At 52.5% G+C, this 13377-nt stretch overlaps 4 protein-coding genes across 4 annotated transcripts; 1 reads left to right on the forward strand and 3 right to left on the reverse strand.

Moving 5' to 3' along the window:
• Window positions 1-9: 9 nt before the first annotated feature.
• Window positions 10-521, reverse strand: BDW74DRAFT_180805 (uncharacterized protein; the record flags this gene model as incomplete). Its single annotated transcript, XM_073729829.1, has 5 exons — window positions 10-21; window positions 98-152; window positions 250-284; window positions 341-352; window positions 417-521. The coding sequence occupies 5 exons, from the start codon at window positions 519-521 to the stop codon at window positions 10-12; spliced, it is 219 nt and encodes a 72-aa protein (XP_073581030.1).
• A 4183-nt stretch (window positions 522-4704) lies between these two features.
• On the reverse strand, window positions 4705-6390 carry BDW74DRAFT_180806 (uncharacterized protein; the record flags this gene model as incomplete). The annotated part of the gene is made up of 1 exon (XM_073729830.1): window positions 4705-6390. The coding sequence occupies one exon, from the start codon at window positions 6388-6390 to the stop codon at window positions 4705-4707; it is 1686 nt and encodes a 561-aa protein (XP_073581031.1).
• Window positions 6391-7901: 1511 nt separating this feature from the next.
• On the reverse strand, window positions 7902-11852 carry BDW74DRAFT_186868 (RNA dependent RNA polymerase; the record flags this gene model as incomplete). The annotated part of the gene is made up of 3 exons (XM_073731332.1): window positions 7902-8920; window positions 8968-10334; window positions 10383-11852. The coding sequence occupies 3 exons, from the start codon at window positions 11850-11852 to the stop codon at window positions 7975-7977; spliced, it is 3783 nt and encodes a 1260-aa protein (XP_073581032.1). The 3' UTR covers window positions 7902-7974.
• Window positions 11853-12257: 405 nt separating this feature from the next.
• BDW74DRAFT_186870 (C2H2-type zinc finger protein) lies at window positions 12258-13252 on the forward strand (the record flags this gene model as incomplete). Its single annotated transcript, XM_073731333.1, has 5 exons — window positions 12258-12560; window positions 12620-12793; window positions 12833-12903; window positions 13003-13087; window positions 13241-13252. 5 exons carry the CDS (start codon window positions 12258-12260, stop codon window positions 13250-13252), a joined length of 645 nt encoding a protein of 214 aa, XP_073581033.1.
• Between the last annotated feature and the right edge of the window lie 125 nt (window positions 13253-13377).

Raw genomic sequence — 13377 nt, forward strand, 5'->3', positions numbered from 1 at the left:
ACCAACGCGCTAGCACTCTTCCTGTTAATACCAAGAGAAAAGGCATTAGCTGCCGTTTGCTGGACGTTGAAGGTGGCGCCAATATATGTACACTTACAGTGCAGCAGAGGATCTGGTTTTCAATGGCATAGCACGCCCCGTATTCCGCGCCCCTGCGTATGCCGGGTTAGTAGTGCGATAAAGGTAGAGTGCATAGCCGCAAAGCTGTTAGAACAAGACAGCGATGCTAGGGTATGGTCTTGAACGTACAGACTCGAGCAGAGAGCCTCGCTGAAGGGGACAGTCTGTGGTACAGTTAGAAATCGTCTAGGGCTGAAATGCGTGCGGTGGGGGTGTATACCTCACAGCGATTCTTCGAGGGTAGGTGTTAGTATTATAACAAATGCGGATTCCAATATGTTGGGGGAGAAACACACCTGTCGCTCTTCGAGGGCGAGACTGCCTGCTGCTGAGGAGCTAGCAGGGGCGACGTAGGCGGCCGCAGCCAAAGACAGGACAGTGGTCAAGATACCAAAAATCATTCTCAGATATTGCAGGGTGGATAGAGGAGATGGTTTCTGACCTCAGTATCCGTTAGAAGGTAATCTGTGAATGGATAGATTGGCTTGCATAGAAGGGAGTACAACTCAAGTTCAACGGAGGCCGTCGCTGTATTTATGTGCATGGTTGAGGACCTTCACGCATCAATGCTTCGGTTCTGACGGATAAGGGTAATGATACACAATCAGCAATGACGCATCTGCCTGGGTAGCGACCCTATCTTAACCTATCAGTGGCCGTATATACGCTCAAGACGGGTCCGATTCCTGACTACTATAAGTGTACCCCGCAAGTACCCCAGATCAGCTGCTCGTCGCGTGCTGCATGGGTACTTAGATCATCCGTTTGACTCCTACCTATGCTGCTCTTTTATTGTGCAAGTGTATCAAACTAAGATGGAATCAGGTACGCTCCCACGCTCTCGCCAGATGCTGAGAAGCAAGCGGTTCCTACAAACGCTGAACTATCCCGGTCTACCGTAATAGGAGATGGGGACATAGCCTATGCAGAATTACCTATTTACTTCTAGCTTGAGTACGCCCACAAAATCACGGCAGCATAGGCAATACCCTACAGGAACCCCGCTTGATGCTGACAGCCCGTGTACGTAGTATGTATTAGGTGATATTGCTACTGTGTGCTAGGCCTTTTTGGACCGGTCAGGATCAAAATCTTATTCCGCCAGCTGACTGCGTCATCTACGGGTTACCTATACCATTACATACTCTGCATATAGACTGCCTGCGCATTAGTAGATCGCCACGGTGACATTAGTTACATCAAGAAGATTGGAAACATAGCTCGAGATCACAGAATCCAAGAGCTCCTAATCATGTGGTACGAAGCCCCTGGCAGACAAACAACCTGCGGGGGAAGTGGTGAGTTAGGGCTAGTTCCGGGAGCGAGTACACGTGATTGGACAGTGCACAACAGCAGCCAACGTAGCATTTAATGTTTAACATGATACAAGCGATGCAAAATAGGTAGGGAACGAGATGATGAATGATCTAGGGATATTAAAGAAACCTGTTTGTTTATGAATATTAGTTGTATCGGCGATACAAGCGCGCTCAGCGAGGCCAGGTCGAGTTGTCCTATCATACCGCGGGATTTCTCACCCTGCGCTGGCCGACGAGAAGAATAATAGATCCCCTGCTCTGCGCCAGTCCCTATTCACAATGGAGCATGGGATCTGCCATGTCTCGGAACCTTAATTCCCGGCTCCAGATTCACGGTGCAGGTGCAGGTGCGCACCTAATGACACCCGCAGAAGAAGCAAACACGCTGTGCAGTAATATGGTACCGTAGTTTAAGGTTATGCAGCTTGCGCATGGAACAACCTATGGAGACCTATGAAGTTAATTATAGGCAGAGATCTGATGAGTATGGGAGCGCTTCAGCTACCCAGGACGTCCTAGGAACGCTAAAGGCCGAGCATTTGGCAACAGCTCCCTTCGTGGTCGGCCAACAAGCTATATCCTATGATCGCCCTGGTCCCTGGGCCATTCTCCCTCGAATTGGTAAGAGCATGAGACCAACCATGTAATGGCCAGAGAGCATGGTGGTTATACATGAATTTAGTACAGGCTTTCTTCGGTTAGAGGGTGCCTTGCGAACTCACATAGGTACCGTAGGCTTTTCCCCACGGCTGTTGAAAGATGTGACCGCTACCCCTTGCATACATCATATGTTCAAGGATCACCTCTTGAAAAGAGCTCAGCAGACCATTAACAGCAGCTTACTGTGTTGTTAAAGAGCAAATGCCGTCACGCCGGAACGCCCGGACCTCGAGTAGGGTCTCTTACACGTCGGCATTAACCTATTATGCCCATGACCGCCTCATGCCCCGTTGACGCCCTCTTTAACGAGTACCAAGTGTCGTTCTATCTCGTTGTACTGAGATTCCTGCTTCAGCCCATATATGTCAAGTATTAATGGTAATCCGCTATTTATAATATCCTCGGTGAACAATACGTTACATAATGTCCACATAGCTTAGAGACGCATTGACAGGCATCAAATACTAGATCCGTCTCAGGTAACCACAATTTAATCAGCTCTGAGGGTAGGGCTTTATGTTAACACCTCAACTGCTGGGCAGATATCCCTGCGGTAATCATTGTGCTACTAAAGCTACACCAACCGAAACCGTGCTATCTTCAAGCGGTGTTCGACCTGAGCATCTGACATCTGTCAAAGTGCAAATTAGTCCGAACTCCGACGCGCCTTGAGAATGACATTGGAAGGGATAGGCTTGTTTGACCTTTGGCTCGAAGGTCTTGATCGAGTCTGACCGTCGATCTTATTCTACCTAACGTAAGGTTCCAGAAGCCCTCCCCAAGGTTCCAGAGAGGGCGTGCTGAGTTGTTGGAACATCCTGCACTTCGGGGCTTGGGTTGTATAGATGGCAGGCACCGTGGGGCTGATGGGCATGGGCAATCCATCATCACTCGTCACCCTACTGCTAGAAATTCTATATCGCAACCCTCTAGAAGTTAATCAAGGCAGGCTATTGAACAGGCGCTTACTCCGGCGCACTACGTCAAGGGGGCTTAGACCCTCGTCTACCTGGACCTTTGGCAACATCAGACACTGCAGTGAACGAAACGACAGGGACATTCGCATGTGCTAGAAACCCATGATGCTGGGCTTGATTTTTGGGGGTTATCGTGGTATGGATGCTAATCTTAGTTTGATGGGAGACGTGAGATCTGCCATCCATCCCAAGCCCATAGGCAATTGTGGCGAAGTTCTCGAAACCTAATTCCTGGCCACCTCCTGACAGCCTTGGAAGAACCAAAAGCTTTGAATGGCCTTACAGTTTTGTGAGGCTTTGCTTTTGATGTTGATTCCTGATGACATCCGATACCGTGCCTTCCCCGTGCTAAAGAATACTTGATACTTGCACGCACCTTCCAAGGTTGTCTCCTCGCCTCGGATGGTGACCCTCAGCGTACCGCTCAAACGTACACCTAGGAAACATGAACTTGTTAAAGGGGATAAGAAGGCATGATTAAACCTCGTGACTCTCCGACATCCGTATGGATATGTACCATACCATAAAGAGCACAACTAGGGGGCCATAGTATGCCAATACGGGACAAGCCAATCCAGAGGTTGCAAGTCTACCCTTGCTTCGGTTTGGTATGTAGGAACATACGGCAATGCCCTTTGCCTTGAGCTAGAGCTAGGACGCCGAGGTCCATTCACATCCCACAAGCCCAGGAATAATCAGTAAATCATCTCCGGAGGCGGACGTCTTGTCATCCAATTTCTCATCAGCATTGCATAATCACACCTGATCAACCAAGTGAGATGAAATATATGTATGATAGCCAAGGACTATGCGCGGACATGGAGCCCTCTGTTCATCTCCTACTCCCTGTCAAAAACCAGCCCTAGTGCAGGTACTCAGTATTTATTCTGCTGTATTCCTGGATAATATTATATAACACTTAACAAGACCCTTAACCAGTCTAGCACAGTACCTATAGCCTAAGACAGACTCCCGGGCAGATCCCGGGTGGAGGGAGTATATATGCCGAATCAAAGACATATACTCAGTTGGCGGGTAGGCTGAAGGACTTCGGGGTAATATCTCGTGTTAGAGACTAAAGGCAGTCGCTTTTACCTCGACGTAACAGCTTGTGTATGTAGCACTAGACGCGGAAATATTATGGTACCTACTGTCTGCGCTACGGTAGGTACTACATCACACATGCAACCTTATTAGCACGGCTGCCGCTGGTCGGGCAAGCAATGAACCATGCACCGCGGGATTCCAGGGTACTCAGTAGGTAGACGTGAGAAGGGTAATCGAAAGGAGGAGAGTATTGCCGAATGTCAAAGTAGCAAAGCAACTCAATTCATCTCTTCGTAGCGACAGTAGGGTATATCTATAGAACGAACGACGCCGCGTAACCCGGCCCTGACTTGGAACAGGAACGAGCTGGAAACTCAAAAAATCCAGCAATACATGCAAACATAAACACAAAATCAAACTAGGATCCACCTGGCAAGTATTACATTAACCGGCCTCGAACATCAACCCCGCCAGGACGCTTCCTTTCTCCTCTTCGAGCGCAATTCGATCTCGAATGAGAAAATCCATGTTAGATTACCCACAACATCAATGTCCAAAAAACACGTACCATGCAAGCGACCTCACGAAGAGACCCCCTGTGCACCCGCAGACTGCAGGTCAAAGAACGTGCCCACCGGCGAACCGATCTCGGACGGGAACCCAGCACCAGAGCCGGTGGGAAGTTGCCTGCGGTTCTTGCCACAGCCAGCACGCTTGAGGATACCACCTAGGCCGCCGGAGCCCGAAGCAGGACCATCTTGCTGGCTGGCGCCACTACCAGCGCCGGTACCAATACCACCAAGGCCGCTGAAGGGTCCTCCAGCGGCACCAGTGGGACTGCCGCTATCCTGGTTGTCGGAGCCCCCAAGAGCGCCGAAAGGGCTTGCGGTAGAGGGGGAAGACGGATCACTTGGTCCAGAGCCCTGGCCACCGGCTGCGCCAAGGCCTCCGAAAAGGCTCCCGAGGGGTCCCGTCGAGTCGTCCTGGTCGTCGTCTTGGTTCGAAGCGTCGCCGGAAACGCCAGACAGAGAGCTCATTGGGAGTTGTCGCGCCTTGAGTCCATCGTCGCCAGATCCACTGCCAAGAAGGCCACTCAGCAGGCCTCCGGAGCCGGATGCATCGTCTTCCTGAGCGTTGGCAGCCGTCGGGGATGTTGTGGGGGCACCAGAAGGTCTCCCACTTCCACCAGAATTTGATCCACCAAGGCCGAGTAGAAGCCCAGGCGCGGCACCAGAGTCCTGGGCTTGGTCGGAGGTACCAGCTGCATCAGCGCCAGGATCAGCGGGAACGTTCGAAGGTGACATGGAGGGCGGTCCACCGGAAAAGCTTCCGCCAGCACTAGCCCCGAAGGAACTGTCGGTACCAGTGCCCTGCATCTGGCCCTGGCCGGACGCCGAAGGCCCCGTCGGGGATTGAGCGCCAGCGGGACCGTTGAAGCCTGCACTGCCAGTAGCGGCACCAGCGCTCGGAGCAGCAGGTGTCGCGGGGCCATTCGTAGCCTGGGCTTGAGGACCACCGGTGGGAAATCCAGGGGCGCCGCTGGGAAGTTGAGCGCTGGCACCAGCGGGACCATTGACTCCTGCACCACCAGCAGCGAAGGGCGATTGGACTGGAGGGGGGGTTGGGAGGCTGGGTGCGTTAGCAGACCTTGTGGGACTGGCCCCGGTGTCAGCCTCGGAATCCAACGTGGTGTGGTCGTCGTCGTCGTTGTCGTCGTTGGACCCACTGCCACGGACTGGGGCAGGAGCAGATTGACGGGCGGCAAGCGCAGCAGTCATCGTCCACGCCCGCTCAACAAGAGTCCCTTCATCATCGGCGTTAGGGCTAGCGACGGGGGCAGCGTTGACAGAGGCGGTCGGGAAGCTGGACTGAAAGGCAATGCTGGACTGGACAGCAAGACTGGACTGAACGGCAAGGCTGGACTGGATGGCAAGGCTGGACTGGACGGCACGGCTGGACTGGACAGCAAGGCTGGACTGAACGGCAGCGGATGACGCGAGACTCAGGGGGCCCTGGGCGATTGCGCCGACTGGGCCTTCAGATGGGTCGTCGGAGCTGTAATGAATAGATCCAGCGTACTCGGAGCTTGCTGAGTATGCACCTTGACTCGCGGAGCTCGAGGAGTACGATTGCGATACTTCGTTCGATTGGGAGCCCGAGAACCCTGGGCCCAGTCGAGGGCCCTCATAGTCGAAGGAGAAGCCCGGGCGGATGGGGGCTGCTTGGGACAGAGCCGCGAAGGCGGCGATGCAGGTGAGGACGTGCATTGTGTGTTGTCAGAGAGCCGAGAGGCGACAGTGAAGAGGAATACTTACTGCTGCTGGGACTGAGCAGTGTGAAGTAGGTCGGCCGTCGCTTATATGCTGGGAAATCGTTTCGTTTTGACGTCATCTGGGTTCAGTACAGTATACCCCTTTTCTGTAGTCATGATTCGTAAACCTTGCGCCTTTTCTTGCCTCTAGGACGTGCACCACTAATGATACAATGTCAAGGTCTGTCCCTGCATGTCAGCAATATCACCTGCGGCCATGGGACCCAGCGTTTTCCATTGGCTCGGAGTCGCGTCTACTAGGCGGACTATCTATCAATTGCAGCAGGGGCATGCAGGAAGGTACTCCAGGTTAGGGCTGTCGATCCCATGCTGACGGAACCTTAAGCTTGCGTACCTTGTAGTGCAGACTTGACAGAGATGGTTCATTTGTAGTTGAACCTCACGGAAGACTATGGGTATCCGCTATTCGAGGCGAAATTGACAGTGAGCGACTTTCTCACCACATAACCATTGTCTTGGAATGTGAAGCGCAACTTCACAAGAGACGATAAACTGCAAGCCCCTGAAGAAAAAGCAATTCCCGGGTCCTCGGAATGGCTGCATGAACGGCCAGTAGGAAGAACCGGAAGTACTCCGATATAATCTGTCGTGGAACAAGCGGTTCGTGTCGAATACGACATGGCAGCGGGCGCAACCTGAAGAATCCCCTATATGGCGCTAGGCACGACTGAATAGGCGAGGACTTGACCAAAGCAGGAAGTGGTTTTGCAACTCCATCATAATCATTGGAAGGGCATTGTTTCCGGACAATATTTTGCTTTGCGTTCGGGTCTCAATACAGCCATCGCGACCCAGAGCTCCGAAGTTCTCATTGGGGTAATCAACGTTATCTGATGCTCCCACACTCCGACTCTCCTTGTCAAAGCAAGCAGGAGTTCTTACACGCTTGCAGAAAACCGCGCATACACCCAAGTCATCCATTCTCCAGGAGACCAGCAGAAAGCACTACCATGTAACAAGCGACTATCCTCGCCAAGTACACTTGGCAGGTACGCCGTACATCTGAGCATGTCGAGATCGACGCACGCAGCTGCAACTGCAAAACCCTGCATTTCATTGCTTCTGCAGTTGGAATTGAAATGCGCCGAATGTGTGGAATAGGGGCACAGGCGCAGCTGGAGCTAGAGCTGTACCACAGGAGCTCCTGGGTGATGGCGAGGCCGGTCCTTGCGTTCACAGAACGTATATTAGCCTTGATGCTGACTTTCAGGTTAGTATATAACATCAGGAAGAGGGAGGGGCGGTGTACGTACCAGAGCGTTGTGGACGCACGCCTAGGCAAGATGTATCCTGTTGCGTAGGTCAATGCTTGATCAATCTAGAGATACAGTGTCAGCACTGCAAGGATCAGATGGGTATCTACTCCGAGGCAAGCTTCGGAGCACTTCGTTCAACAAAGGAATCGCTACGTAAAAACAACTCTATTCTGAGAGCCAGTAATATACAGTCAAATGCTGCGGTTACATACAGGATACATCCGTCGCCCGAAAAGACATTGCAGTGTCGCTGCCACATGCAATCAAGTGATTGTATCAAGCTTCATCTGACGCAGCATGGCATTGATATCAGCGATCGTCCAGTCCCCACCATTCGCCATGGGAGTATATCTCAAAGCACGGGCGCGGTCAGAATCACGGTCGCTGTCTTCATCGACGTCCGAAAATGGAGATGCGCGCACAGCCGACATCCGCACATTCTCCCCGTAGAGCCGCGCATTCTTCTCGAGCTCTTCAACCTCCATCAATACGGCACAAGCCGCAACAATCTTGAAACTGTGAAGGTCTTCCCATCCTCGGTCCTTATGACCCTGGGGTTGTCTGTTCTCGGACGCAACATGAAAGCAAGCGAGGCAGCGCTCCAGCGGATCGTACTGACTTTCGTATCCGGTGAGCGGGCCCGAAGGGCGCATCTGCGATAGAATCCAGGATGCGGTGTCGTCGAATTCGTCCTTGAGCTTGATGGACCGTTCGCGCTGTCGGCGGGTCTGTACGCCGCTGTTGTTGAGAATTTGGCCGACGAACACCTCGAGCTCGGTGATGGGGCGGGTGGGGTGCTCTGAGAAATTGCTCATTGCGGTGGAAATGGCACCTTCGTATCTGAATGGACTGTTAGGACTGGGTAACTCCTGAGAAGGTGGTTCATACGCTGAGCGAAGTGATCGCGCTGTCTCGACATGGTTCTTCCAGTTTACTGAAGCGCCAAGTGCGATGCATCGTTTCGTCAACGAGTTGCCGAACTGCTTCCACGCAGTGGTCGGGTTAGGTTTCTTTGTGGTGTGAATATCCTTCTTCCAGATCTTATGTTCATCAATGGTTCTGTAGAGCTTCCCGAGGATCTTCTCCGAGCGGTAATACTTGTGTACCGGCGCCGAGTCGATATCGTCGTCTGGAAAGGGGTGTACGTAGCGCGCTTCAAGTTGAACGTCTAGCTTGTCATGGATCTCGGTCAAAGGACCTGGGGCCAGGCTACCTGGATTAGCAAGCGATATGAATTTTACAAGTCAGAAGCTTACAAATCTGGCCTGTTCCTGTTAACGAACGGCATTTCTTCCAACCGGACGGGGACGCCAGTTTTTGAGAAGTCGACTGCTGTCGAGTGCAGCTGCGCAAGCTTTTTACACTCTGAGTGCGACGTTCCGAGTTCCATCTGGTCGGCCAGGATCATGTGTTTGGTTGCGATAACTCCAAGCTTGTCAGTCTGCATAAAGTCAACGAAAAAGTCAGCCATGTCTTCTTTTTCAACCGCGCGCTTGATGTCGAGCGGCGGAATCCGGGGGTAGTCTGCTGGCGCGAAGACGTGCTTCGGGGCGGCGGCAGTGTCCCAGATAATGTTGTACAGGTCGCCGTCCAGGTCTCCGCCGCTGAGTTGGCTTGGAAGATCCCGAGCGCCTTTCTGGCTGAAGACAATGCAGTTCTTGTGCTTTCTCAAAGGGTGACCTTCCGGAGGAGGCACGTGGTATGCGTATTGAATGTCGCCGTCGTGTAATGCCGGAGATCGAGTAACCAGCAGTCGACAGTGACCAGGTGGCGCTGCAAATCTGCCGTCCATAGTTTCGTACGTGACAAACACCTCCTTCTCTTGCAGAAATCCAGTTTCATCCATGATACCGAACAGAGTAATTCCCTTCTCGACCGGAATACGTGCCTTGTGCTTCAAAAGCCGCAATTCTCGAAGGGCCATAGCCTCAACCACGGCTCGGAGGAAGGGAACGTCCTTATAGTCTATGTTCACGCTGTTAAATATCAAGAACAGTCGGTATATTCTAATGCAATCGGCGACGCCTTGGCCTTTGATGAAGTTTGCTGTGTTCCTCGTAGTGGCAGTCGCTTTTCGAAGCTGCTCGATGCGCAGCCCCTGGAGCCTGAAAAACCACTCTTTATCCACGCCCATGTCCTCCATGATCTTTATTACTTGCCGGTTCAGAACCAACGGAATAGGTTTCGATCCGGAGTCGCAAATTTCGACGTGCGTCATCTCATCAACCTGGAACTTGATCATGGATGGTCTGATATATATCTTGGCATCGACAAGCCTAGAATCCAGAGCTAACATGCCTTTCGCACCACCTAGTCGTATCTGAAAGCATGTCGGCATTCCCTTTCTATACGGCAAAACACTGTGTATGGCATCGACCGCATCTTGGGAAATGGTTCCGACACCGTCACTGTAGACTCGCCCGTTGACTTCTACGTCTGGTATTTTCCACACACTGATCCCACCCTCCTTGAGATTGATTGCGATGGGCGTGTCCGAAAAGGCCTGTCCGATTCGGGCCGCGCATCTGGCGGGTGAGGTTATATGGGAGAACTTTCCGATGGCTGTGATTATGGTGAAATAGGTTTGGAGTTTCTGATCGTCGTCTATGAATGGTGCGGAGAACTGAACACATCAGGAAGGGCACAGTGATTCTAGACATAGGGGACTTACCCAGGCGGAGTGAGACCTCAAGGACGAATGAGAGAATCCCAAAAATGTATAAGTGCGGCCGGCAATCTGGAAGCCATCCTGAAACACACGCTTAAACTTCTCAAAGACGCGGTCGTTATTGATCTTCAAGTTGAAGTGGACATCCTGTCCGTCCTCTTCGCAGAACTGCACGCGGATGAAATACTCGTGATAGTTAAGAAAGCGTCGCAAGATTCGGTTGAGAGGCTCCGCCTCAGGGCCATGCAGCGTTATGCGAGAAGGCGTGACCTGCACTCTATGGATATACGCAAACTGTTGAGGTGATCGGAAGAAGCCTTCGGTCGGAATTACCTCGTCATGAAGCTCCTGGTCGCTGCCCGTTATCATATCAAGCAATCCTTGCGTGGTAAACTCTGCGGGATCCCCGTGAGGCGAGGGCCAGCCAACCAAGGTGTACAGTTTCTTGAAAGCGCTTATTGAGATAGCTCGCTTCCCTTGGGTCTTCCTTGCCTTGAAGATCGCGTTCAGTCTGTTCGCTAGGTCGAGAACAATGGACGGAGGAAGGTATGCATTGTAGACCAGCCCCTGTAGTAGGAACAGTATCCCAAACGGTAGTAATGCATCTTTAGTCAATTGAGCCAACTCTCGTTTGAGCATCTGGACCTGCGAGTTCCAGCTTCTGTTGGCGTGGAGCGCCTTGTAATTGTAACCCGCAGCGGTCCAGTTGCCATCGGAAGGAACAACGGTCACCCGATCCTCCACCTCACCGAGCTTTTTCTCCAGATCCACCGGGTTCACTTGAAACTCGTATACAAGGCGTTGGCCAACGATGTCACGGTGGGAGTCTCCCAGCGAAAGGAGGCGAGCGTGCGAGGTGTCGTCTAATTCGAAGAACAAGGGGACGGTGGTCAAAGTAATAAGGATTGACCCAGCGCTGGTCCACACAAGCTCATAGATGGTATTCAAAGGAATCCGGATTCGTCGATGAGAGAGGGCGAACTGAACGATCAGGTTGCGCTTCTTGAAGACGAAGGTGCCGTGTTCCTGCCACTGCACTTCCGGGATGTACGCAAACTCGTTGTCGGAAAAGGCTGTGTATCCGCAACTGGACCTCACCAGAGTAAACGCCACCCCCGCTTCTTCTTGCTCGGTCACGCGTGAAGGATTGATTCGCTCTTCGATCTCGTTGGCCAGCGCTCGAAGGTCGATCGCGTCAGGCTTCCGGTCGCTGGGTTTGCAGAACACATAGCGTCCGAGGATGCGCAAATTGGAGATGGGTCGCGAATTCCCGTCTCGAAACTCTTCTCCGTGTCGAGCGAGAAACCGTTCGCCGTCCGATGCTTTGAGGAAGAGAATGCGGCCGAAGCGTTTTTTCGTCGGCTTCTCACAATCGTAATCGGTGGCACCGAGGGCCCGCATAAAAGGCTCAAGTTGGTACTTGAAGGCTTCTTTGCTCAGCTCGCCCTGGAGATTGTGCACGAAAACCTCCATGATGGTGTTTTAACAATAATGTGCAGTTAGGAAGAACGATGACACTGGAGCTCTCTGGTCATTGCGGGGCAGTGCGGGGTTGGTATTGAGGGGCTCGACGATTGGAGACAAGGTGCCAAGGAAACTATGATGGTGAATGAGCGAGTGCGTGACAGCAAAGGAACTCTAGAAAGATGAACATGCTGGAGCAAGTATTCCAAGGTTAATCGAAGGATGAAGAGACGGGTGTGCTGGAGAGTTGGAGAGTTGGAGAGTCGGAGTTGCAAGGTACTGTACCTATACCTACCTAGTGGGGAAGTCAACAAACGGATCCACTGGCTCTCCAGGCACCAGGCACAGGCTCCACCCCCCAGGCTTTGACCATCGTCCTATCCAGCACCAGCTTCACCTTTTGTCACCAACACAATGTACGAGTGCGAATACTGCAACGACACCTTCTCCCTCCGCGATGACCTCGATGACCACCTAGACGACTACGACCACTGGGTCGAACGCGAGACCTGCAACCGCGACTTTCGCAGCCACCAGGCCTGTGACCAACACATGGACGCCACCGAGCACTGGGCCCCGAGCTGGCCCTGCGAGACCTGCGACGCCACATCCTACTCGCAGTCGGCCATGGTCCAACACATGAACGCGCTCGGCCATTACCGGAACTACTGCAAAGCATGTGACCGTCATTTTCAGAATGAAAACAACCTTCGTGCGGTATGACTAATTTCTCTTTCGGCCATGGTCCTTCGTCGTCCAGGTACTGACCAAGCCAGCACCTAAACTTCAAGCTCCACCGCGGCCGACCAACACTCTGCCCCTTCTGCAAGTCCAATTACACCACGGCCTCCGGACTCTTCCACCACCTCGAGACCGGCTCCTGCACCGCAGCACCCAGCATGGACCGCGAAAGCATCTACCGGCCGATCCGCGCGCGAGATCCCCACGGCGTGATAACCTAGAAGGAGATCAGTTGGAAAGACGAGCAGAACGGCAGATACGCCGCGACGAGCCAGTCCTGGAACGGATACAACTACAAATGCTATCTCTGCCATCGCTAGTTCAAGCAGCTGAACAGTCTGAACCAGCACTTGGATTCTCCCATCCACAAGCAGCAGGTTTAACACTGTCCGAACCGGGGCTGTGCAAAGCCCTTTAGCGCGCTGGCAGGGCTGTTCAACCACCTTGAGAGCGAGTCGTGTGGGTATATGCGGTTTGAGAAGGTGCAAAGGCGTGTTCGGAGTGTCCTTCGGGGGATCGGCTCATTGCGTTCTGATTCTTCGGAGATTGAGGTATTGTGTTGTTTTGAGTCGTTTCTGTTACGAGTAATTGTGGCGCTGGGGAAGAAGGGACTAGCTTGCTAATCATCGCTCCAATCGTTTCTTTAGGTAGCGTAGGGTAGTTTCTAGATGTTTCGGCGTTCTCTATTGTTTTTAGATAATGCGGCCATGTCCCATTCGTCTTTTCCTCATGAAAGCTCTGTTAAACTTTGAGATCCCCTGTCCAAAGGGACCTTCCGCTGAGTCATATAGTA

This window comes from Aspergillus multicolor, assembly GCF_047715735.1.
Source record: "Aspergillus multicolor strain CBS 133.54 unplaced genomic scaffold BDW74scaffold_24, whole genome shotgun sequence".
Taxonomy (NCBI): Eukaryota; Fungi; Ascomycota; class Eurotiomycetes; order Eurotiales; family Aspergillaceae; genus Aspergillus; species Aspergillus multicolor.